A 26,038-nucleotide genomic window follows, 5' to 3' on the forward strand; every position below is an offset into this window, starting at 1 on the left:
ACTGACCGTGACGCAGTGCAAGAGTGCAAGTGTACTCCAAACCAACCAGACTGTGAAGGGGACATCCTGAGCTCCAGGCCTCCTGGAACTTTCACCAGAGATGTTTAAAACAACATATTTGCTCAGGCCGACTAATCCTTGAGCATTCATTGTCTCGCAATCTCAACTTTCAAAGGTATTTTTCTTGTAGGAATTGTTTGACATTTTGAGGAAATATGCTTAGTTGCTTTCTTGCAGCAGGTGAGATGAGAGGGTTTACGCCTGTACAATATAGCAAGAGCAAATGCAGCCAATTAGCTTAGTTCAGCATAAAGACAAGGAGTGCTTAGTTTAGATGTCCAGGCTAGCTGTTCCCCCCTGCTTACAGGCTTAATGCTAAACTTTCACAGTACTTATCTGGCCTCTCGCCCTGCTTTATGACCCAAAAAGAAATCTCACGTTTGATGTTCTGGGATCTTTAAAGAGAAGCTGTGAGCCATTGGACAGCAACAGAAAAGGGTGCAGTGATTATTTTTGCAGTTTAAGACGCATCTCCTCCGTGCCCTGAGGTCAAAGAGCTCAGTGATTGATTTGGAGTCCATTTAATTTTAGCACCGCGAGGAAATTCTAATGATTTCAAGATAAATGGGTACTTTAACAACAGCAGTTATCGGGAGAATATGCCATGTAGAGAGAGAGGGGGGCGCTCCCACTGTACTGTAACTGCATGTTTTGAACCACATAAACCGCAGCGACGCACAAGAGCTACTTGACTCACAGGCATAGAAACTGGCTTTGTTTTTAATGCAGTCCGGGCTTTGTTCCTGTCGTCTCTCCACAAGAAACCTTTCTCTCTGCTCTCCGCTCTTCAGTCCGACCCTGATTCTAATCAATGTGATGTGGGTGTTAAAGTGTTCGCACCCCCTTATTTCTCCATAATCAGGCAGCCAGACTCAGCACCGCCCTGGGCGCCACTCTTCATGCTGTCCTGCATGCCGATACGCACTCTGTGTGGGAAGAACGCATTGATTTGAAATGGCCAATGTGTGTGCCAGTGGGTATGTCTCGTAATCACAGAAACATCCGACATCATTCCCCATTTTGGAAGCAATTTTCATTTAGTGGCAGATATATTTTTTTTCTCGGCTTCCTCTCCGGGAATGAATATAATAGCTGTAATTGCCCTTGAGTAAAAGCCAAATTGCCTGAAGCCTGAGTGTGAACGTCTCAAACAAATCCATAACCTCAATTTCAACTTGATAGGTTCCATGTTGAAAGTCAACGTGGGTTAATAAGAACCACTTCAGGTGCTAAGCATCCTTTTTATTCTCACATCATTTGACTGAACTTAACCCGAAGGCCCATCAATGTGGATTTTCCTAAATAAAATACAAACATCTGACAGCAAATGAACCACCGCTGGCTGTTGAACTTTTCAACGAGACAGACGGCTGACTTTAAACCAGGGTATGGTAGAGCTACTGAGTGGCGGTCTTGTATTGAATTGGTGTTGTATGTGTATGGAGATAGGGGAATGTATGACCTAGGTTAGCTAGTAAATACAATCAGAGATATGACATTATATCAACCTGTAAAATAGGTCCACGGGTAACCCAGGATTTATTCTGAGCCTGTAACGCATGCAAATATGGAACTATAGATAGTCAGATAGCTTCTGCAAGGGAAATGAATGAATGGAATGAGAGGAAAGGACAAGACCTCTGAACAAACATTGGTTTAGTGGGCTTTTTATCGACGCAACACTGCATCCTGCGTGTGGAAAATAAAATGTCACACTGCAAAATCCTCAGCAGAACAAATAAAGTACACGCTGTCATTTGCGACTGCCAGGTGATCTAACTCCTTGCGACTGACCTTTACAATGCGTTCCTCGCCGAGTGTCTTGATTAGGATTACGCTGCTCTACTTGTTAATGTTGATATTTGCTTTGCTCAGGTAAGAGCAAGAGGACGATAACATCGGCTTTAATTAGAGAAAATGGCAAAGGGATTAATTGTTTGTCTGCAGCAGTATTTGAAGTGAGCAGAATACCCTGCTCCGAGTGATTAACAGCCACCGACGTGGGTTGGTATCCTCCGCTGTTGTCAGTCCTGACAGTGATACTGAAGAATGCTCGTCGTGTTGTCTCTAAGGCAACCCGTGTTAACCTTTGAGACATTTCCAAAGGAAAAGAATAGAAGAGATCGGTAGCATAGACTTATGAATAGTAATTGTGCATTGACGGAAAACTCTCCTTTGCCACGTCAGTGCCATCGCTCACTTAAATTTCAGTATATGGCATACTGTTAGGAATTATTCATGCGGTGAAACACACACACAAATACAGGGGGGAACAAGTATAAAGAAGCTAGAGGGGGACATTTGCAAAGAGTGATATCTGTTAAATGTCGAGTGCAGCCCGGAGCGTCTCACAAGCCATCTGCCAAATGTGACTTTTTACACATTCTTGGACAGAAAAAAAAAATGAATTTGTGTCACTGCATTGCTCAGATCGCATAGTGTCGGTTTACTGCATGGAGATACAGATAGGGAAGCCTGTGCCAACGACTGAAAGGAGGATATTTACAGCTTGCCAGATTTCATCAGTGTGTATAAATCCATGTCTTCTTCTGTAAGTGCTGTGAAATGATAAACATCCAGCAAGTCATACTGCACGACCTCTACATTTCCCCTAATTAAACCTGTGTCCTCGGCTGCAAAACGGAGCCTCAGTGCGTTTCTCATCGACATGACCTCTGCGGAGCGCAAGACAACTGATCACAACAAACAGGAACAGCAGTAGCTCGAGGCTAATGCATCACATGTAGCTCAGGGACGTGAACGACGTGTCAACATGTGATCCCCAGTGAATGCATTTGTTCTTCTCAGGTAACTAAAATCACCATTTTAGGGGAAAAAAAGATGTTGTTGTTGACTAAAACAAGGAAAATATGGATGCAGAGTAAAAGATCTCAATGTTATAAACTCAGCGGTTTAAACTTGACATTAGAAGAAGAAGAATTCCTTTTATTTATTTACTCTGTCATTATTATTATACAGGTTACACACACACGGCCCGAAATACACACACATGCACAAACAGGACCTGTATATATGCAATTAATGGAGAGATGTCAGGGCGAGGAGTTGGGGGTTTGGTGCCTTGCTCAACAGCACCTCGGCAGTGCCAAGGAGATGAACTGGCACCTCAGGTTCCCAGCCAGTTCACTTATGGACTGAGCTACTGCCGCCCCCTAGGTAATTAGGTATTCAGTAGTGGTAACATTTCACTATAGTAAACTCATAACATGGGTGACTGACTGATAGCCCACCCTCGTTAACTGATCGTTAACCACTAACTGATAACTGTAGGCTGGTACCGGTCATGCAGCCATGATGTTGCGTGCATTTTTTCGACACTAGTTTAGCTCCGCAAGACAAGACCTAAGGGTGAAGCACATAAAGCTGCTTGACTACAGGGTGAAAAGTTCATCAACATCACAAACAAATGTGCAAATCGCTTCCACTGACAAGAAAAACAAACAGATGAAGTTGAACGTAAATTTCGGGGTCTTTTGCCTTTTCATGCTGGAGCAGGGGCCCGGTTGTCAGACTCGCAACCTCTTTGAACACTTCAAAAATCTACTCCGTTAAAAAGATGACTAGCTGCACGTGTGTAATTACTTTTTTTCATATAAATTTTAACTGTTTAACTGATTAAATTTGTATTTAACAGTTAAACGGTTACTTATTAGCATCCCTAGCTGATAATTGATGTTTCTGCCTCTTATTTGCTTCCATACATCTCTCACTGCAAGAAAATACACTTATTTTATAGCATTAAAATTTAATGTTGTTCTCTGGTTCAAGATTGAAAACACAATGGCTGCAGGAGCTCGTCTGACAGAGCTCACAAAACAGATTTGAACTGGCACGTGTTTCTGGAGGGCATGATGTAAGACTGCAGAGTCACTGGACAGCCGCAGTGTTTTGTGTGTGCATGAGTTTGTGTGGAACCTCGCTTCTGCACTTCCCTCCGACAAATGGGATTGTGTAAACACATTCTTCTCCCTCGCTGTGATGTGTGCAGCGCCATCAACAAATGCACCAAGCCAAGATTTGTTTTTTGTCACCCCTCCAACTTGCTGCTGCAGCGGGGCCTTTGGAGCAGACGAGCCCGAGCGTGGGATGGATGGCGTGTTGGCCGATTGAAGCCGAGGTGTCAAATCGCTGGAGCGGTTTGGGGCGAGTTAGATGCCAGTTTGTTCAATAAATAAACTCAGACTAGAGAGGAAAGTGGGCGGCAAGAGGACGAGATGTGGGCGGGATGCTCTCCGATTCATTTAGGAGCGTGTGACAGTGGGAACACAGACTGAGCTTTTCGGTGTTGGTTGGTGGTGGGCTGTTTGTAGGATTTCACCCTGTATGATGGACACACATGGCGGAAGATGGTGAGACATCGCAGGTGGAGAAATATACACAACATAGCAAAATTCAAGGTTCAAATATTGCGACTGTGGCTCAGTGGGAGAGTGGGTCGTCCTCCATTTGAGAGATCAGCGGTTCGATCCCCAACTCCACATGTCGAAGTGTCCTTGGGCAAGACACTGAACCCCCGAATTGCTCCTCGTGCTGCGCATGGGTGTGTGAATATGGTGTGAATGGTCAGATTAGATTAGATAGTATGTAGATGTCCACTGCCATCAGTGTGAATGTCTGTGTGAATATGACAAACACCGTGAAAGCGCCTTGAGTAGTCAGAAGACTAGAAAGGCGCTATATAAGTACAAGTCCATTTACCAAATATTAGTGTGTTTTTAGGGTGGATTTCTGGCATGTCCAAATGGCATCAGTGGACATACCCAGAAAGCCTTGCGTGCGTGTTCACACTGACGACACACTTAGGAAATTCTTGGTATAATAAGAGGATCACCAAGTTCAAGAAGTCTCATCTCTTTTCCCAACTTCTGTAAACGTTTGACAGGCTGCACAGTAAAAATGAAGAAAGGGGGCCCATGAGATGGGGAAATGTCAGGTCAGCTGACATGTGGTTCAGAGAAAAGAAAATAGGAAAAAATGAGCTCTGCTGTGGGAAACTTCGTAAAATGCCACAGAGAGGAAACTGCAGTCGAACCACTTTAACAGCCAGAGCTGCCACCTGAACCATTTAGAAACGGAAAGCATGCGAAGCTGCTGGAGAGATTAACTCACGCTTTTTTTCAGAGATGCTCATCAAATTGTTCCACCCCAGGATGAGAACGATGAATGCTTACAACAATATTTTACTGAATGTATTTATTTGTACCATCTCTATGGAGTTTTTGAATGTATAGTAGATATATACTATAGACATAATGTCAATACCTTCTGCCCTTTGTAGCTATGTATGTCAGCACCCTGGCGTACATCATTCTGTATATAATATTTTATTCCCAGGCACTGTTTGACTATGGATGCACGTATTTCCACATTTATTTCAGCCTCTTAAATGCTATGCTTTCATCTATACATTTCAAATGAAACTCTTCAAATTATTACCATTATTCGTATTGTTATTTTTTCCTGCATATTCGACTCTAAAAAAAGGGGGGGGGGGGGGGGCATCACTGTAGCCTGCATCAGTGCACAGTCTGGGATCTAAACTGGTCCTATGGTGCCACCGTGTGGCTGCATCGAAGTATTGGTAAGTTCTGGTCTCCTCTGGGAGTGAGTGAGTGAGTGGCAGTGCTCTCCTTAAAGATCCTGCATTAATAATAATGATATTAGTAATATCCTTTGTTTGTTTTGCACTGGAAAACACTGATGTTTGATTCCCACCAACAGGTACTGAGCAGGCCGTGGACTGTGGGCAGCAGGGGCGTAGTGACACAGTACAGGATGGGGCAAGAGCTATCATCGCCTTAAAAACATGCAGTTACCCATGGTTACCGCAGGTTACCACTGCAGAGTACTACTGAACAACTTGTAAAAAATACATAATTGGGATTATTTTGAATGACTGTATTCACGACACAGGGGGGAATGATCATTTTCGCATCGCTCTTCTAATTTGCGTTCAAAAATATCTTCAAATGACCACGGTGACAGGAACAAATACTTCTTCTTGTATAGTTTTAAAAGATTATTTATGTGCGTCATTATGTGAACGTTTGGGGGTGTCGGGTTTTTCCCCAATGTATTTTATAATGACTGCCTTAGCTAAAATACGTTTGTGCTGCCCCCGTCCAGAGAGGTAACTGTGCCACCAGGGGAACGCAGTTTGGATCTGGTCTGCCACAGTTTGCGGTCTTTTCCTGTGGCTTTTACTGGGGGATCTGCCCCGAAGTGCAAAAAGAGTTAATTTGCCATTTCTAAAAATGCACATGTGAAATTTCATATTTGTGAACATGGACATGAACATGTCATATTAGTAAAGGAAAGTGACCATTTGAACCACGCTCAACCACACTCAGGTGGTGATTTACATGAAAATGTAAATTAAGAAGACTTTACGCTTTATTTTGGAGCTGTTAAAGCAGGTCACTATATTCAAGTATGGTCCTGGATGTTTTGACGGCACTTATGTTAATTTGGACGACCAGCTCCCCGTGTTAACGCAAGGAGATCGGGGTGTTCGACAATGCCTGGGAGTAGCACAGGGCTTGGCTCCTAGAGGGCAATTTAGCACACATTTTGGCTCCTAGAGGATACTTTAGCACGTGTTTTGGCCAAAGGACACTTTCCTAGAGGAAACTTTAGCAGACATTTTGGCTCCTAGAGGGCACCTTAGAACACATTTTGGCTCCTAGGACACTTTAGCACACATTTTGGCTCCTAGGACACTTTAGCACACGTTTTGGCTCCTAAATGGCACTTAAGCACACATTTTGGCTTCTAGAGGACACTTTAACACAAGTTTATGCTCCTAGAGGACACTTTAGCACACATTTGGCTCCTAGAGGGTACTTTAACACACGTTTTGGCTCAGGGGGGGAACTTTAGCACACATTTTACCTCCAAGAGGGAAATTTAGCACAGATTTTGGCTCCTAGTGGGCAATTTAAAACATATTTTGGATCCTAGAGGACAGTTTAGCACACGTAAGCTTCTAGAGGGCAATTTAACACACATTCTAGCTCCTAGAGGGCACTTTAGCACACATTATGGCTCCTAGAGGACACTTTAGCATACATTATGGCTCAGAGAGGACACTTTAGCATACATTATGGCTTCTAGAGGACACTTTAGCACACATTATGGCTCTTAGTGGGCACAGTACCTTATACAACCCCACTTCAAAACAGAGGAACTATCACTTTAAGCTAACTATAGCCTGACATTTCGACAACACAAACCAAACAGGACACTTTTACAGCCTACTCAAACCTCAAGTCATGAAGTGGTCCTCACCTGCTGTGTTGAACTCCTCTGCCCCTTTAGTCCCAGTCCATAGTGGCCAGTCTTCAGGCTCAAACAGCCCACAGTCCTCCCGCACCTCCCTGAAGGTAAAAGTCCCCCAATGAGCGCAGAGGCCCCCGCATTTTGGCTCCTAGGGGGCACTTTAGCAAACATTTGACTCCTAGAGAGGGCACTTTAGCATGCATTTTGGCTTCTAGAGGGAATTTTAACACACATTTTGGCTCCTAGAGAACACTTTAGCACACATTTTGGCTCCTAGAGGACACTTTAACATGTATTTTAGCTCCTACAAGGCACAGCACACATTTTGTGTTCTAAACTGCACTTTAGCACACGTTTTGGCACCTAGAGGACACTTTAGCACACATTTTGGGACACTTTAGCACACATTTTGGCTCCTAGAGAGCACTTTAGCACACATTTTGGCCCCTAGAGGACACTTTAGCACACGTTTTGGCTCCTAGAGAGCACTTTAGCACACTCTTAGCGGGCACAGTACCTTATACAACCCCACTCCAAAACAGACGAAGTATCACTTTAAGCTAACTATAGCCTGACATTTCAACAACACACACCAAACAGGACACTTTTACAGCCTACTCACGCCTCAAGTCATGAAGTGGTCCTCACCTGCTGTGTTGAACTCCTCTGACCCTTCAGTCCCAGTCCATAGTGGCCAGTCTTCAGGCTCAGACAGCCCACAGTCCTCCCGCACCTCCCTGAAGGTAAAAGTCCCCCAGTGAGCACAGAGGCCCCCGCATTTTGGCTCCTAGGGGGCACTTTAGCACACGTTTTGTCTCCTAGAGGACAGTTTAGCACACGTTTTGGCTCCTAGAGGGCACTTTAGCACACATTTTGTCTCCTAGAGGACAGTTTAGCACACGTTTTGGCTCCTAGAGGGCACTTTAGCACACATTTTGTCTCCTAGAGGACAGTTTAGCACACGTTTTGGCTCCTAGAGGGCACTTTAGCACGTGTTTTGGCTCCTAGAGGGCACTTTAGCACGTACTTTGGGACCCTTTAGCACACATTTTGGCTACTAGAGAGCACTTTAGCACACATTTTGGCTCCTAGAGAACACTTTAGCACGCATTTCACTCCTAGAGGGCACGTTAGCCCACATCTTGTCTTCTAAAGTGCACTTTAGCACACATTTTGGCTCCTACAGTGCACTTTAGCACACATTTTGGCTCCTAAAGTACACTTTAGCACACATTTTGGCTCCTAGAGAACACTTTAGCACACTCTTAGCGGGCACAGTACCTTATACAACCGCACTTCAAAACAGACGAACTATCACTTTAAGCTAACTATAGCCTGACATTTCGACCACACACACCAAACAGGACACTTTTACAGCCTACTCACGCCTCAAGTCATGAAGTCGTCCTCACCTGCTGTGTTGAACTCCTCTGCCCCTTCAGTCCCAGTCCATAGTGGCCAGTCTTCAGGCTCAGACAGCCCACAGTCCTCCCGCACCTCCCTGAAGGTAAAAGTCCCCCAGTGAGCGCAGAGGCCCCCGCATTTTGGCTCCTAGGGGGCACTGTAGCAAACATTTTGACTCCTAGAGAGGGCACTTTAGCACACATTTTGTCTCCTAGAGGACAGTTTAGCACACGTTTTGGCTCCTAGAGGGCACTTTAGCACGCATTTTGGCTCCTAGAGGGCACTTTAGCACGTGTTTTGGCTCCTAGAGGGCACTTTAGCACGTGCTTTGGGACCCTTTAGCACACATTTTGGCTACTAGAGAGCACTTTAGCACACATTTTGGCTCCTAGAGAACACTTTAGCACGCATTTCACTCCTAGAGGGCACGTTAGCCCACATTTTGTCTTCTAAAGTGCACTTTAGCACACATTTTGGCTCCTACAGTGCACTTTAGCATACATTTTGGCTCCTACAGTGCACTTTAGCACACATTTTGGCTCCTAAAGAACACTTTAGCACACATTTTGGCCCCTAGAGGACACTTAAGCACACTCTTAGCGGGCACAGTACCTTATACAAACCCACTAGCTAACTATAGCCTGACATTTCGACCACACAGACCAAACAGGACACTTTTACAGCCTACTCACGCCTCAAGTCATGAAGTGGTCCTCACCTGCTGTGTTGAACTCCTCTGACCCTTCAGTCCCAGTCCATAGTGGCCAGTCTTCAGGCTCAGACAGCCAACAGTCCTCCCTGAAGGTAAAAGACCCTCAGTGAAGGCACAAGCCCCCGCAGGACGAGCCCCTCTAAACGCGCGAGCATTTAGCCGTTAGCTCCCACACGCGCACCTGTGACTCACTCACACGGTCGGTGTGTGTTGATTTGGCTTATTAAAGACACTGTACTCCATATATTCACAACACTGATCATGCAAACAGCTATTTTTAAAAACTTTATTTATCAGCAAATAGTTTGAACAATTAAAAAGAAACAAGACAGACAAGGACAAACATCAAAACATTTAAATGAATAATATACAGTAGGCCTAGATAAGTAATAAGAATAAGAATATAGAAATGACAATAGGTAAATAAATAAATTAAATGAATAAATAAGCTCTAATAAAATTAATTAATGAGAAAAAGGACATTAAATAAATAGATATAGGGCAAGTTATATTGGCAGACAAGTTTACTGAATGTAATTTTAATAAAACAATAGCTGATAAAAACATTTTTGTTGAATTTTACATATGAAAGAGGATCAAAATATATAAAAATAATGGGAATGAAGGGGTTGCTTGGACATTTTGACTTTATGTTTATAGAATTTACCGAGTAATATGAAGAGATTAATTATGTTAAATGTATTATTGTGAGAGAAGGAGCCAAACAAAAATAATAATACCTAACTGTAGTTTTGGCAAAAATAAAAATGTCCAAATCTTTCCAAATGTTAAATACATGGATGATACTTTCTCTATCTTTTTTGCAGAAACAACAGCTGTCATCAATGAGAGAGAAAAGTACGCATGTTAGTAAAAGCTCGAGTAGTTTTTCTTTAATTTTGTTAGAAATGAAAAATTTAAGCAAACAGCTATGCTAAGTAAAGATATAGGGCAGGGGTGGGCAAGTCCGGTCCTGGAGAGCCACTGTCCTGCATGTTTTAGGTTTCTCCCTGCTCCAACACACCTGAGTCTAATGATTTGCTCGTTATCAAGCAGCTGAAGCTCGTCACAGTTTGATTATTGTTAGACTCAGGTGAGTTAGGGTAGGGAGAAACCTAAAAGATGCAGGACAGTGGCTCTCCAGGACCGGAATTGCCGGTGTCAAACTGATCCAGTAAAGGGCCGTGTGGCTGCAGGTTTTCATCCCAACCAATCAAAAACACACCTGGTCCAACAAATCAACTGTGTGAAGACAGTTCAGGTGATTGAGTAAGTCGAGTCAGGTGTGTTCTCGCTTGAGTCAGGTGTGTTCTTGCTTGGTTGGAATGAAAACCTGCAGCCACAGACGTCCTTTACTGGATCACTTTGACACCCCTGATATAGGGTAATGCCCTGGGAATGAAGTCACTCCCCTGTGTGTGTTGTAAATGTAGCTTCCCTGTTGTTTGTTGTGGCAGTCAAACCCTTTTGTCATTGGTTCATTTATATTGTTTTAACTAGACTGAGGTGAAGCCGTATCCCATAATGAAGTGACTTTATTACGTTGTGTATTTATATCAGGCCCCACGGCCATTGAGTACGAAAACTACTTTTCCCTAGTGATTTACATGGCGTTTACAGAGGCGTTTGAGCATGGACACATTAATGGAAAAAAGAAAAGTTTGAGAGGTAACAGGACATACAGGAACTGTTGATAAAAATGTGGTCTGAACTCTGGTTTATGAGGCTTCACTGCTCTCTGCTGGTGAACATAAGGAACCGGATTATACTGTGTGTGCCTTATGGTGCTTTCAAGAGGTCGTTCATTCATTCATCTTTAACCGCTTGTCCCTGTCGGGGTCGCGGGGGGGCTGGAGCTGATCCCAGCTGGCATCGGGCGCCAGTCTATCACAGGACACATAGAGACGCACAGAGACAGACAACCATTCACACCTACGGGTGATTTTAGAGTTCAGTATTAAATAAATAAGCTGCACACATGAATATAACACAAATAATCACGTGTGTTTATTGTTTGAGAGATACATCTGAAACAAAAGGGAAATAACCTGAGGGATTATTAAAACGTACAGTTATAAAATAAAGGAATATTGCTTTCTTTAGTCAGAAGCCATGTTATAAATAGGGTTTACACCCAGAGTGACTGGCTGTAAGCTTCAATAGTGACATTATCCCAATATACGTACACACATGACACTTTAGGGATCCGTTATCAATGTCAAAGACACTCAGTGAAAAAAGCACAAACACCAGTAATGTTTAACATAATTTATATTTATTTTCTTTTGAACAAAATGTTAATAAATGTATTTGTTTTACGTCCAAAAAAGATCGTGACTCGTGGGACGCATCTTATAAATAATTTCATCCAAGTCTTTTTGTAGAAAAAAAAGAAAGTAAATTAGCAAACTAAAGCATCTCTAGTATGACAATATGACAACTTTATCAGAATTTTTTCCTCTATATTTGAACCCTTTTTCTCAATCCAAGCTCTTCATTTATTATTTTTTTTGTTTCTCTTTATCAAGACCTCTTCATCTCGTCTTTTCAACATCCAACTTAGTCCTACTCATCAGCTCACACCACTGCTTTAGACAACAGAAAAATGCGGCAAAAATCTCAAAAAACAGACGAAAAACCAAGGAGGCGAACGGAAAAACACAGTGAGATTCCAACAGTAGGGGGTGGGCAGGTGTAGGGGGCGGCCATTTTGGGATCCCACATCCTCAGGACATATTTACAACAGAAAGGACAAGGGTGGCGGCGGTGGCGGTGGCGGTGGCGGTGGTTGGGGAACGCGTGGGGGGTTAGTTTGGGGCTGGGGTTCATCTGCATAGATCCACAAGACTCAGATCGTGAACAGCTGGAGATCGAAGGGACGAAAGCACAAAGTGTGGGCCTAGTACATCCGCTGCTGTCTTCGGGGGAATGTAGTTCTCGTCGTCACAGTTTGTAGAGGAAAACAAACCAATGAAACAACACATCACAGGAGAATACCAAGCAAAAAGGGGGGTCAGAGGGTAAACCGGGGAGGGGCTAAAGTCGAGGCAAGAGTACACTTCACTTCCATGGGACATCCCGCTCTGATGTGTGTGTGTGTGTGTGTGTGTGGAGAGTAAACCGATGGCTGTTGCGTGATGTGAGGCGAGGTAAGGTCAAGCTGTTAATGTGGAGGGGAGGGGAGGGGGCGGGGGAGGCGGGGCGCTGATACTACGTTTTTCACAGGATATCTTGAAGGGGAATCTGTCATTAACTGATCACCGGGGGCGACCAACACTGCTTCAATGAAGAGATTTGGCGTCCTTAGGTTTCATTTTTCGTATCAGGTTCTATATCGGATAGATCTCTTTTTTGGTGTCCAATCTCAGCGCGCTCCTGTAGCTAAAAAGGGGAAGTATTCTCTATCCCCGCGTGACCTCTCCTCACATCCATGTGCACTTTACCGGCAGCAGCTATGCGAGGAAATAAAAAAATTAAAAAAACAAACAAGATTGGATGGATCAGCCCTTGAAAACTCCTCACACTCCTCGCACGCTGACACTAACACAGCCCTTTGCTAGTCTGTGAGAGATAGCGGTTGATCAGCTCGTCTCAGGGTATTTAAGAGTCGACGGACTGATTGATTGATTGATTGATTGGCTGGCTGGCTGGCTGGTCACTTGCGCCTACTCTACGATACATAAAAGCCGAGTTGACAGTAGTGACGATGCCACAAAAATAGGACACAAACACCGGCCGTTTTTTTTGTTTTTTTTCCCATATTGCTCCATTGCCAGTATCTGCCTCACTGGGCATACGCAGCAGAGAGGCACTCAAAGATCCAGGGCCTCATTTATCAAACCGAGCGTAGGACAAGTTCTTAAGTGTGTGTATTATAAAAAGAAATCCGGACGTACGTCTGCGTGCCTGAACTGCTGCAGGTCTTATTTCCACTTCACTATTTCCACAGTTTCTTTTGTTGTCAACTAAAGAGACGATCTCCGATTGTTTTTCCCCGACAAAACTTCATCATAAATGGGCCGACTACCCTCACGAGGTGGGGAAAAAAGGTTTCCCATCTTTTCCGTTTGCAAAGAATGCGATTGAAGTCGAATTTATGAGTTGAACACTTATCCTCCTCCTCCTGATCTAACAGTAAGGACTTAAAGCAGCGGCGGTTGAAGAGATACGGCATCGTAAAAGCATTCCAACTGGTTTTTGACGTTGTAGTCCGACTGTCTACTACAGGAGAGCGACTGGTTTGCCGTACCCTCTATTACAGTAACTGGCTGAAATGTTTCCGGATTTCCATAAATGTCCTTTCAACAGTTGCCCCTTCAAGTCCCCGATGTGGGTGAGTACGGAGAATGTCTTGCGCTGTATTAGCTAAGCTACGTCATCTCCAAAGCAATTTCAGTCAAAAGCGACTGGACTTGGTTATTTGTCTAGGAAGACGTTTCACCTCTCATCCAAGAGACGCATCTGACTAGGCTGGGACTGGTCTTCTTAGACAAATAACAAAGTCCAGTTGCTTTTGCCTGAAATTGCTTTGGGGATAATGATGACCTGGACAAGTGAGAACATTAACAGGCCTAAGCTACGTCCACTTTTGAATGACCCTATAACCAGAATTTGATTTAAACCCCTTTCATAACTAAAATTTAACACGGTCTAACTTTCGTTTTACTGTCACTTTATTGTAGTTCCACTCTGAGAGATTCGATGTTTCCAAATAAAACCAGAACGGCACAAGAAGAAGAAGAGAAGTACGTGTAGAAACAAGCGTACGCCCCGGTTTGTAAATGAGGCCCCCGGTGTTTTGGCATCATGCAACTGTTCTCTAGTGTCCCTGGGTTGTCCCTGCAGTCTCACGTACAACTGAATACTCTCTGTGGCGCTAAGACGACGCTGCAACCCCGACACTACCGCATGAGGTAAACTGAACACACCAGAGAACACCACGTCCTGTCCGGGAGCACTGCGTGGTGACTAAGCTCAGCGTCAACTCCTGTAGCCATCAGCTGTAAGCGTCACTACCTTTGCCACCTCATCCCTCCTAACTTGCTCAATGGCCCAACAAGTTAGAAGAGAGAGCGAAGCCAGTCTCAGAGCACTTAAGGTCCTAAAACATGTAGGCATGTACCGTCGTAAGGGGGTCGAGAAAAGGTCCAGTGGGACAAAATACAAGCCGAACATTAGAATATAGAAGAATCACATACAACTTTTGTTTTCAGAGAAACAAGACCCACATGAATGACGGGTGAGCTGGTCTCGACGCGCCCTCGAGCGACATCACACACAAGGTGGTAGGAAGATGCCTCCGAGGCGATGGAGAGTAGGAAGTCGGGACACAGTTGATATGTCAAAAAACATTCTGGCAACTGAAAGGAATGCAGCAAAAAATCTAAAGGTAATGACGAGTGAGAGCGCACACTTCATCAATGTCCGTTTGTTTCCTCTGACGTGCCATCCGTACACACTGAAAATCGCCAGGAGGGGGAGGGAGGGAGGGGGAGAGAAGGGAGGAGAGGGGGGGACAGGATGCTAGAAAACATTTGGATGGAATAGAAACAATGAGCAGGTTTCAAGTGGCAAGAGGTCAGTTCTTTAGAGGGGGGTGGTTCTCGAAACATCTCGGTTCGGTGGATGTCCAATCCCAGCACCCTTAGCTCCAGTTAACCCCTCCCCCCGCCCCGCGCGTCCCGTGGTTGATGGTTCATCTGCGGCAGATTGTAGAGGCATCTCCAGCATGTCTCGCCAGATGTGTCCCTGGCAGCCGCTACATTGTAAAAAGCCATAATCTCCCTCGAGCGACATCACTCTTTTACAAGCACCAGATTCAACCCTCCCCCCGAGGTTCACTCCTCATTAGAAGCACTCTCCTCCGGCGAGAAAATGGCAGCCACGCCCACCAACGTCGAGTTATGGGAGGCTGAAATGATGATGACAGTGTGTAGGAGGACGAGGGCCAGCAGGCAGATCTTCAGTCGCCCGCTGCACAGTCTCGAGGTGGCAGCGGAGGTGACCGAGGCCCCCTCTGGCTGGCAGGAAGAAGCAGTCCTTTTTAGTGTCCCGCCTGAAGGGTTGTCCATTTTGGAGTCCCATCGGACGTCGCAGCACTTCGCCTCACTGTCTGACAGATGATCTGCCAAGAGCCCTGAGAAACAGATGACACAGGAGAGAAATGCTGACTTTTTGGTTTTTCATGCATCTCTTATCAGTCAAGATGATTGGCTGACAGCTGACATCAGTGGGAGGAAAAAGATTCTGAATGAAGTTGACGACTTAATATTGTCTCATGGCGTGCATTCGCAGCAATGACACACTTACTACAGGAGACGAAATAAATACATCAATAACAAACATGGTCCTTGAGAGGCTGCGATCAGAACTGCATAGCAACTGTCTGTTATTTATCAGCTGCCTGCTATTCACAAATAACAGACAGTAGAATACCGTAACTGACCAATTAGAATCAGGAATTCAACAAAGACTGTGAACTAAGACTTCAGGTTCAGTAAAAGGCCAACATTAGTCTGATACAGTGCAGGTATAATCTGATACAGGCTGTCTCCAGGAGAAATGTTAAATAGAAGTGGGACATCTGAATGAAGCCTGAAAAACTGCTCCAGCATCTTTTAATACCAACGATCGAGTTTGCATCGAGTAGTTTAATTGCAGCGCAGTGGCAGTTTCCTTATCAACTTTCCTTGTGGAACGTCCTCCAGCTCTGTAGACGGCTCAAGCCCACAGGGCCTCAGTGCGCAGCTCCAATTCGAGGACCAGACGCCGCGACCCTCGGCTGAACTCAAATTTAAGTCTGCGGCTGCACAGGAGGGTGACGCACCGATACATCAGCTGATGACTCCGGAAGTTTTAACTGGCCAGCGCGTGTAAAAGGAGCTGCCACCGCACTGAGATCACAGAAGAGAGGGAAGGGTGACGAGAGCAGATCTAGGATAGGCTGATCTGATGTGTAAAAAAGCGTATTTCTAGACTAAAAACTTAAATCTCTTTATCTAAGGACAGCCACGATGGTAGAAAAATACGTCTGGCCCCTCTCCCATTCGGATTTCCAGAACACCTGGCCCCGTGCAGACCAATCACGATGTAGGGGGAACGTAGTTACAGAAGCTAACCGGGGTTCTCACGAAACTCTGGTCGAACTGTCAAAGTAGGCAGATAATGTGAATCTATTTTCTAGAAACACATTGTAGTGTACTGTTTAGTTTTTCCCTGCTTCAAAACGGACGAAGCGCCGCCCCTACTTGCATGTGTCGCTCAGCAATACGTGTGATTGGTTGTAGGTCCTATTTCATTGCTCTGATTGGTTCTAGGTCTATCTAATTGGCCCGGTTTTTGGCCTAACATCTCCCTGACTTTCTTTTTCACTCTTATTAGGAACTGTATGAAAATTATTAGGGTAGGGAGGGGGGGTTAAATTAAAAATTTTACTTTTTTATAAAGCAAGACGATGTCTAATATTCCCTGTGCGAACTCCTTTTGTTTTCTTTAAGTCTAAATCTATATTTCAAGTCTGCCGTCTGTCTGGTTTCTAAGCCTGTCCTGCTTACAAGGCTGTATGGGACCTGGACCCTCAAAAGACCGACAACAGGTAAGAGGAGGAAGACACCCCTTAGGCCTGTTGATAAATAGAGACGCCTCATCGTGCGACCCGCCCAGGGCTGCGTTACGTTTTGCTATCTCACCCACTCCCAGTTTTGTTTTGTGGTTGCATATCTCAACTGTGCACACAATATCTCTAATGACAATCCAGGCACCACGGCTAATATTTCCGGTGTAGCCGGTGTAGTTTCGCTGTTTACTAACTTTTTGCCTAAGTGAGCTAGGAATATATATTAAACATTTCATCTCTAATATCTGTTGTTATCCATATTGTGTTTCTTATAACCAACGCATTGCTCCTAATAGCTAGTTGACTGAACGCCTGGAAGAGAGACAGGATTGTTGTCCTCTGCGTATGATAAAATGACCCACTGTGCGTTCTATTTGATACAAGGGGTTGGGTAAAAAAGACTAGAGATGCTCTTTCCTGTCAGACTACCCTCCATTCAGCAAAACAAAAAAATAGATCATCTCTTCTGTGACCACCCTTCACCCACAAATACTTTTTCTACAGTCCCTCGTAAAAGCTCATAAAATGTTGTTGACCTAGCATCATTTCCAGCTGAGGTCCACCCAGTATCAGCCTGGGCATCGGCCAGAATAACTGCGAAACCCCAGTGTGTCTGTGTTGATGACGCTGTTATGGTGCTCAGACTCCAGATAACTTTGGCACACAGACAGCGTCTGGTCCTCTGAGGCAGACTCCTTGGTGATTACTACTGTATAAGCTGCAGTAAATATTGAGGGACGGGCCAAATTCAGTTTATCGAGGCATTCTTAAAATGTCCTTGTCTGAGCCGGGCTGTGCTCAAACACACCACTAGATGTCATCAGAAAGCCTCCAGGAACACCTCTCACCTGTTTTCCTGAAGGGATACCATCCAGTAAATATGGAGATGCACGCTGTGTATGAATTTTTAATACTGTGCATGCATTTATAAAAGGCTATTTACTGGCTTATACTAAATGAGGATATTTTCTCTGAGGCAGTAGAGATTACAAGGCAACGCAAACCCCCACGCATGCAAACATGCGACAAGCAACGGTGAGTCGATATTAACCTGTGCAGATGAAGCTGGGGCTGCCGCCGTGGATCAGGTCGTCGTTATCAGGCAGGATGAACGGACAGCTCTGCTGGACCTCCAGGCAGTACTGGTGGCACGGTACCTTCCTCTGACAGGACAGCTGGGTGGTGGGGAAATACTGAGCGCACAGCCAGGGCTTATAGGCCGTCTGGGGAGGGAAGAAGAAAAGATGGCATTAATAGATGCTGCTTCACGATCGACACCAGGACTGGGGAAAGTTGTTCTTAGGCCCCGCTCTGTTACTTGTAGATTTGCTCATACCCACACCTTGAGCTGTAAAGTGATTACCTGTATATTTACCTCTGAGCATCACATACAAACACGTTTCCAAAATGGATACCCGGCATGTCACACATTTAAGAAAGCTCAGGAGATATCAGCCAGGGCAAGTCTGTAAGCAGAGGTTAGGATATTGAATTATTCTTACTGCAGAGCATTAGCTAACAGAAAGCAAACCATTCCAAATACAGTGCAATGATTTGCTTATGTATGGGATATGGATTATGAGAGATTGCTGCAGCAGGTGTGATGTAGACATTTTACAGTAATAAAGGCTATAGTGACTTTAACACCAGACTAAGGCTGCAACTAAGCATTCATTTGCTGATTATTTTCACCCAGAGGCCAAGGGAATGTCCTCAAATGTCTTGTTTTGTGTGATCACCAGTTCCTCAATCCCAAATATATTTAATTTACTAACATAAAAGGCAAAGAAAAGCACCAAATCCTCACACGGCTGGACTGAGAGATGTTTTTGCCTTTTTTTAGGGTTGATAAATCAATTGCAACCATTCAGTTCTTCGCCACAAAGCCATCGATTGATTGGTAAAAAAAAAACGTCATTTTTTATTTAGTTTGGTATGTTTGTCCAGGTATAACAGCGCAATTCAAAATAATGTCATTAAATGAAAGTTTCTGTCCGCTTCCACGATGTTGTAGACAGAATGGGATGCGCATAAGGAGACAGATGGTGACATGCAATAGCCAAAGCCTCAGGCTTGGAAAGCTTAGCAAAACAAAATGAACCAAGGGCAAACCACAGTCTGGATTCATACTCATTTTTAGCTATTTTTCGTCATGTGCTTTTTACTGGGATTAATACCAGAGAAGGGGAATTACCGCAGAAAGGCACAGTACAGGATTCGTTCAGAACCCCGTGCTGCTGCCCAAATCTCGACCAACCTGGTGGGATGAAAGGTGGTAAAAAGTGAGAGCCTGTTTGAAAGTTGATACTTCTGTATGATAGGCTAACGGCTGTGTGTCTAAGGTAAGACGTTTTTTTCACCAACATTAGGGAGTGAACACCTCATTCTGTGTAATTAACCAATAGAAAGTCATCTGCGCAGCGAGGCAGTTGCGCGTCATGTGCAACCCACACAAGGTTAATGTATTGTCAACATCAGCAAGTTAGACTGCTTACATCATCCCATGCTATTCTCCTGTAACTGGATGACACCACAGCATCACCTATTGTCCTGTAGAAATCAGGGGAAGGCCTCTCCGTTAAATAATAGAGGAAATGTGGCGACATTAAGTGAATTCAAGCCATTTCCGAATAATGAATCACATACAAAACAAACTATTAGTGGCAATCAGGCAATTGTCAAGGGGGAGAATAATAAAATGTTCAGCCTTGAGAGCGTTTTACACATGCAAGAGCAATATTTTGCGCTATGCCTTCATAAATCTAATATTCTCAAGCAATTAAGCACGATCAAAATTAAACTTTTGTGGTGATTACTAGTTCAGAGTTTAAGGAAAGCAAACCTGCTTCATCCCGCTTAATTCCATTTGACTCAAAGTGATTTTACAATCCACCAGTTGAATTTGAATTCAGAAAAGTGGGAGTGGTGCGAGTACGAAATACTTGACATCCAATCGTGACTTTTTCCAGCCAAGCGCCGCCCACTTCAAACCAGCGAGAAAAGAAATCAAATCAAATCTCTTCATGTGGAATAACTGCTCAAACGTTGTTGAAAATGGCCGGGTACATGAAGGGTATCCTTGTTCATAGTTTGCATAAAATGGAGAAAATACGTTTTTAGGGCCTTTAAATTCAAAACATGAGAAATCATACAAATACACTTTCTGATCATCTAGCATTTGCAATGACAGCCACCCAGAGAAACATCCTCACGCAACCCCAAAACCCAAGGAGAGAGATGTGACAGCGCACACAGCTAATTACCCCCGTGTTTTTTAACCACAGAGGAACATCTATGGCTTGGAGGTGGGGTCGCCAACTGTCACTGCGGTTTGCGGTACAGTGTCACGGATGTTTGTTTAAAGTACATCCAAGACCTCCGCATCCGAGACATTAATGCTGACGAATCACACGGAGGACGGATTTGTGTCCTGTTTAGGCCGACATGCAAAGATAACAAACACTGCACAGGCAATTATAATAATTATAATAATCTGATTACGGTGATGCTGATGAGAATGATAATGATGAGGACACTGTGGACAAAATCAAATATATTCCAGACACGTATGGCTATCATGTTGATACAGAAGTGGGGTATCAACTGTACTGTAAGGGGTAAATCTTCCAAACTGTTTTCCAGGAAATACTTTCATCCAACTCTGTGGTTTTAGTGCCCTGATGGGAGATCAGTCTCCATTTTAACCTGGGTTATAACAAAAAGCTGCGCGTATCCTGTGTTAACAAACATGTTCATTCAAACCGTAGAGACTACACTGCTTTGTATGTTGGAGGGTAATTTGTATAAATCACACCGACAGTTTAATTCCCATGATCCTCTGCTTTTGGCAGCAGCGTTCTGGCTACAGTGGGGCTCTACAGCTGAATGCGTCGAGGACAAACTGGCTCAAGGCCAAGATAAAATCACTCAGATCATTGTTTACATTTGCTTTTTTTAAGGAGTTTGGGGCGTTTTGCGGAGGTCGGAGGTGTGAAATCCATGACTGGGGGTTTTTCAGCGGCGGCTTCCTGTCTGCACAAATGGGTGCTGTTTAATTCACGATGATTTAGCATAAATTCTTGCCAGCCGTGAGATAATCTGTCTAGGGATGCTGCGGCTATCAAAAGAGAACCAAAACAATACGATCGCAGTCAGACAGGAAATCTGGGTCCTCCCGAAGATGTGTGCCGGCAGTTGTCAAGGTAACAGCTTTTTCTGCTTTTCATTAGAGCTCAATCGGTACTGCCCCACTCTCTGTTGGTTTTATGTTTGTGTGCACATGTTTAAGCGTGCAGCCGGGTCCGTGTGTGTGTGTGTGTGTTTGTAAATGTGTGCGTGCATGTGATAAGCGTGAAAAGGGAAGCGTATGAGAGCAAATTGAGTTAGTCAGGAAGCAGGCCTGGAGTCTGATTTGATCAGTCTAATGTGTGATCAGTGTGAATGGGAACCTGGCACTCAAAAAGCCTCTGTCGCCATGCAGCTTAGTCTGCTTCAAACAATGTACTGAAGCCCAGAGACAGACAGGAGAGACACCGAGCCGGCGAACATTTCCACCGGGGCTTTTACGCCTGCAGCTGATTTCAACCCCAGCCTGAACAGCCTGTGCACACACACACACACACACACAGACAGACACTCAGACACACACACACACACACACACAGCCCTTTTAGGTGTTACGTCGGCCAACACTACAAATCCCACATTTCAAAGATGAGCTCCAAGGCAATCCTGATGTTTTGGACATTTACAGCAATGCAGAGGTGTCAAAAGATTACATGCATATCTTCTGATGCCTAAAAATTACACACAAATTAAGATTCAAACGCTGACGCTTTGGCAGATAAGTGTCAGCAGCACTGGCATCCGAATTTCACCACAGTGATTCTTACTATTATATAAGAAGAAGACTGTAGAACAAGTCATGGTCTGCTTATTATTATCTGTATGCACGCAGTCCTCTTACCAGCCAGAACATGCTGATAAGGACTTCAGATAAATGACCCTGGGTTTGCAGTATATACAGTACTGTGCATGTATACAGTTATGTCTTTTATATCGTGTTAATATACTACAGCCTTTGACATGGTTTTGCCCACGAACACGTCAAAGAAACCTCCAACTCTCCTCCAACCTTAAGTAGAGCATATGCATCCGGTGGTCTTTTGCAATTAAAGTTAAATAAAACCTTTTTTTGACATATTTAGGGAAATAATGCTTAAAGCAGAAACTGGAAGCTTGTAATCCTAGCTTAAACGCATGATTGCCGGGTCAGAATTGGACTATTTTTGCAATGAGTCCCTCGGATTCATTTGTGGCGGTGATATTTGTTTTTTTGTCTGTGTGTTGGGTTAAGAAGCCAGGACGGATTTTGGATGTGTCATGACAAAAGACGGTGAGACACGGATAAACGTAAGGAATAACAAGATAAATGAAAGTAAAAGTGCACAAATGAGAATAATGCTACGAAGTGTGAATAAGTAGTTTTCGGTGTGTCTGCTGATTGGTGCATCTGAGTGATGTGTGCGGAGCGTTGTAGAGTAGAAAAAAACAGGCTGAAACCAGCAAAACAATACAACAGAGCCGGAGGGAGCCAGGTCCTTCTGGTGAGTGAGAGAGAGAGAGAGAGAGAGAGAGAGAGAGAGAGAGAGAGAGAGAGAGAGAGAGAGAGAGAGAGAGAGAGAGAGAGAGAGAGAGAGAGAGAGAGAGAGAGAGAGAGAGAGAGAGAGAGAGAGACACACACACACACACAGAGCCTGCTCTTGTAACCTCCAGGAGACTGGCCAGGTGCTCCTGGTTTCAATCCCCGCCCAGACAACACCTGCAGACAGCAGGAAGACGGACAAAGTAGTCCCCAAAACAAACACAGAGGAAGATATATTTCTTGGCAAACATGAATTTTAATTTCAGTTCCACTTAAACGCTTTTAGTTTGTGTTCTTGCCTGGCACATAAAATAATTGGCAGGTCGGAAAACCGCGCGTCTGATGCCTTCAGGGGGGGAGTCTCTGCCTGTGTGCTGTCATGTAGCATAAATCAATCTCAGAGTGAAAAGCGTCCTCAAATCGAATGGTGGAGCAACCGTGTCTCGACGGGGAGTATGAGCGTTTGAGTGCGTGCTGTATTCAAAACGTTCGGATGTTACAACCAGCAGGTAGCGAGCTTTACGGCACATAAAGGCACAAAGAGAATTACTGAGCTATAATGGTGCTCGATGTAATATAACTTAGACGCAGATGGAGAAATGTCACGATATAATGAGACGACCCTTGTTTGACACTACAAAGAATTTCTCCCGGCTGGCTTTCTGGGGTTTCCACGGCTCAGCTCGGATGGACAGCACCATTCTGCTCCGCCGCTGCACAGGGCTTCCCCTCACCATCCCCATTCACATGCCTGTCGTCTGACGCAGGAGGGACTGTGGGAGAGCTCGTCTGCAGACAAGAGGGACCACTGAGCAGCAGAGAAATGACAGTGTTTGCTCAATAGTCATTCAATAGGGAAATTACCACCATTGTTAGCAAAATGTCCAACTAGAATTACTCCTAAGCAGCAGCTGAAACTCAATTTCATTCATTCATTCATTTATCTTCAACCGCTAGTCCCTGTCGGGGTCGCGGGGGGCTGGAGCCGATCCCAGCTGACTACGGGCGTGAGGCGGGGTACACCCTGGACAGGACGCCAGTCTATCGCAGGGCACAACAAAATTTCAATTCAATTCAATTCAATACTATTTACAGTGCCAAATCATAACAAAAGTTATCTCAGGACACTTTACAGAGTAGGTAAAGACCTCACTCTATGACTTATTTATGATTTACATAGACCCAACAATTCCCCCGTAGAGTACGGTGGCAACGAAAACCTTCACTATAACAGAGGAACGTAGACAGACCCAGCTCTGTGGAGGACGGACATCTGTCTTAGAAGAAACAACCAGAACTTTTGTATGCACTTTAAAAATATGTTTTCATCTGTTACAAAATAACTCGCCTGCTGACGTTTGAAAAATGGCTTTGGACTATTTCTTGGGATAAGAAATTATAAAAAGGGGAGAAATCCTTTCAAATTGTCCTTCCATTGATGCTGAATGCTGTGGGGAGATTTGCATCGGGGCTAGGGATGGGCATTGACGTTGGGAACCGCGATGTCAAAAGCACAGAGGCACCGGACGCCCTCTTTGGGGAGCACCACGTCAAGAATATGGGTGTCAACGAGCTAGAAGCTTGTTTCAGTGATTCGTCCACAGGATTTAATTACGTTTTTGTGAGGAAACAATGTTTGGAAGTTGTGGTTGTGAAAAACAAATCCTTTAAAGGGGAACTGTGAGCGTTTTGACTGAGGATAAGCATCAGGTGTTGGGTAGGCTGTGTTGCTGTGCATCATTATCCCTGCAGGAGGATGCGTTGCGTTCTAAAAATAGATCTGGAAAAACGAGTACTCGATGCGATCCCTCGATCTTGGAATTAACTACTCGTGCTCATCCCTTACTGGGAGGAATCCAACAACCGATTTACACTCGTTGAGTACACACACAGAAGATACAGGTACGGGTGTTGCATCTTGCGGCCACCCAGCCAGACCAAGCTCCACTGAGGGTGAAGAGAGGGAGGGGAGCGACGTTGGCCCAGCTTGGGCTGCTCCTCTCGGGCTGGACATGAGTATTCGACTATTCGGATATTTCGTTCATGGGTAGGTATTTAGTTTTCATTTTCTCATTCGGATATACGTGTTTTGTTTTTTGGTTAGGTGCTCAGTTTCAGCAATGTTAGGCAATGTCAAAGACGTGCACGCAGGCCAGATTTCACCGCGCTGTTTGGAGCGGGTGCCACTTATTAGCCGCTTATTTATTAATTCCCTTGAAACGCTGCGGCTACGGCGTCCATCTCAGCCGGGATCTGACAGGTGGAGCCGTCTGATGTGTGTAGAGATCTGTGTGCTTTCCACTGAAGCACACTGGTGTTGTTTTCAGGTAATTTAATGCTAAAGATAAACACCGTTTGCGGCTTGCTTCCATTGGTACCGAATATCCGAAGCTCAAAAACAAGGTATTGGGGTCAGACCTATGTTCCACTACCCAGTAGGGCCGGGTATCGCCTACGACCTCACAGTTCGGTACGTACCTCGATTCAGAAGCCAATGAAATCGATAACGGAAATAATACAGCAATTAAAATATTTAAAATAGATATTAAAAAATGCAAAAAATGGCACATTATCAATTGATATCTACATTTACTTTTAATATTATTTTTGGTAGGTTAAATGGCAAATTAATTGATTTACCAAGTCATTTTTTTATTTATGTATGTATGTATTTTGGCGGTTCAGTCCTCCATAGCCGTTTCCAGTCAAGTCAGTTTTGATTTATAATATACAATATCATAAATCACAAACTGACCCTCTGTCTTCAGACTCACCAACTTCACCGACAAAATAAAATAACAGTATGAGCAATAATAAAATAAATAGTATGTAAACATATAAGAAGAATATTCATATTTAGCATACAGACAGAAGAGTGGTATCTATCTTCCTCTCTAGTGCTTGTCAACAAAGTGAATAAAGTATTTCCCAAACTGTCAAACCAATCTCTTTGATTTTGGAAACTCTAAAACCACACATTCAGCCAGGAGCGGCCTATTCCTGAGCTGTACATCCCAAAAAAATCAATCAGCGAGTTAACCGTACTCATGTTGGTTTGAGCTCCCGGGTACATAAAAACTTCAATTCTCTCTTTCTTCCCAGCAGGACGGTGTCACACACACACACACAAACACACACAAACACACACACACACACACACACACACTGGCTATAAAGTGGAATGACAGAGACGGCTATAAAAAGCATATGAGTAAGCTGCAGAGTGAGATCCAGGTTAGACGCTGAATGACACAGATCATCGCCACTCACACAAATCACGGGAGAACAGGAAGTGGCTCTCACA

General features: G+C 44.3%; 1 protein-coding gene and 1 long non-coding RNA gene across 2 annotated transcripts in view; both read right to left on the minus strand.

Annotated features, from left to right (window-relative positions):
• Positions 1–3,869: 3,869 nt before the first annotated feature.
• Positions 3,870–8,099, minus strand: LOC310964800. The gene is made up of 3 exons (XR_014593761.1): positions 8,008–8,099; positions 7,369–7,457; positions 3,870–4,400 (listed from the first exon to the last, which is right to left on the minus strand). It is a non-coding gene; the product is annotated as an uncharacterized lncRNA (long non-coding RNA).
• A 7,213-nt stretch (positions 8,100–15,312) lies between these two features.
• Positions 15,313–26,038, minus strand: part of nalf1a (NALCN channel auxiliary factor 1a) — a gene marked incomplete at both ends in the record, with an annotated part of 29,797 nt that continues 19,071 nt past the window's right edge. The window contains 2 exons of the mRNA XM_083937858.1: positions 15,313–15,611; positions 18,142–18,313. Of these exons, the coding sequence (XP_083793984.1) occupies positions 15,313–15,611; positions 18,142–18,313 (471 nt within the window). The remainder of the gene's footprint in view (positions 15,612–18,141; positions 18,314–26,038) is intronic.

This window comes from Echiichthys vipera (genome assembly GCF_963691815.1).
Source record: "Echiichthys vipera genome assembly, chromosome: 23".
Lineage (NCBI taxonomy): Eukaryota > Metazoa > Chordata > Actinopteri > Perciformes > Trachinidae > Echiichthys > Echiichthys vipera.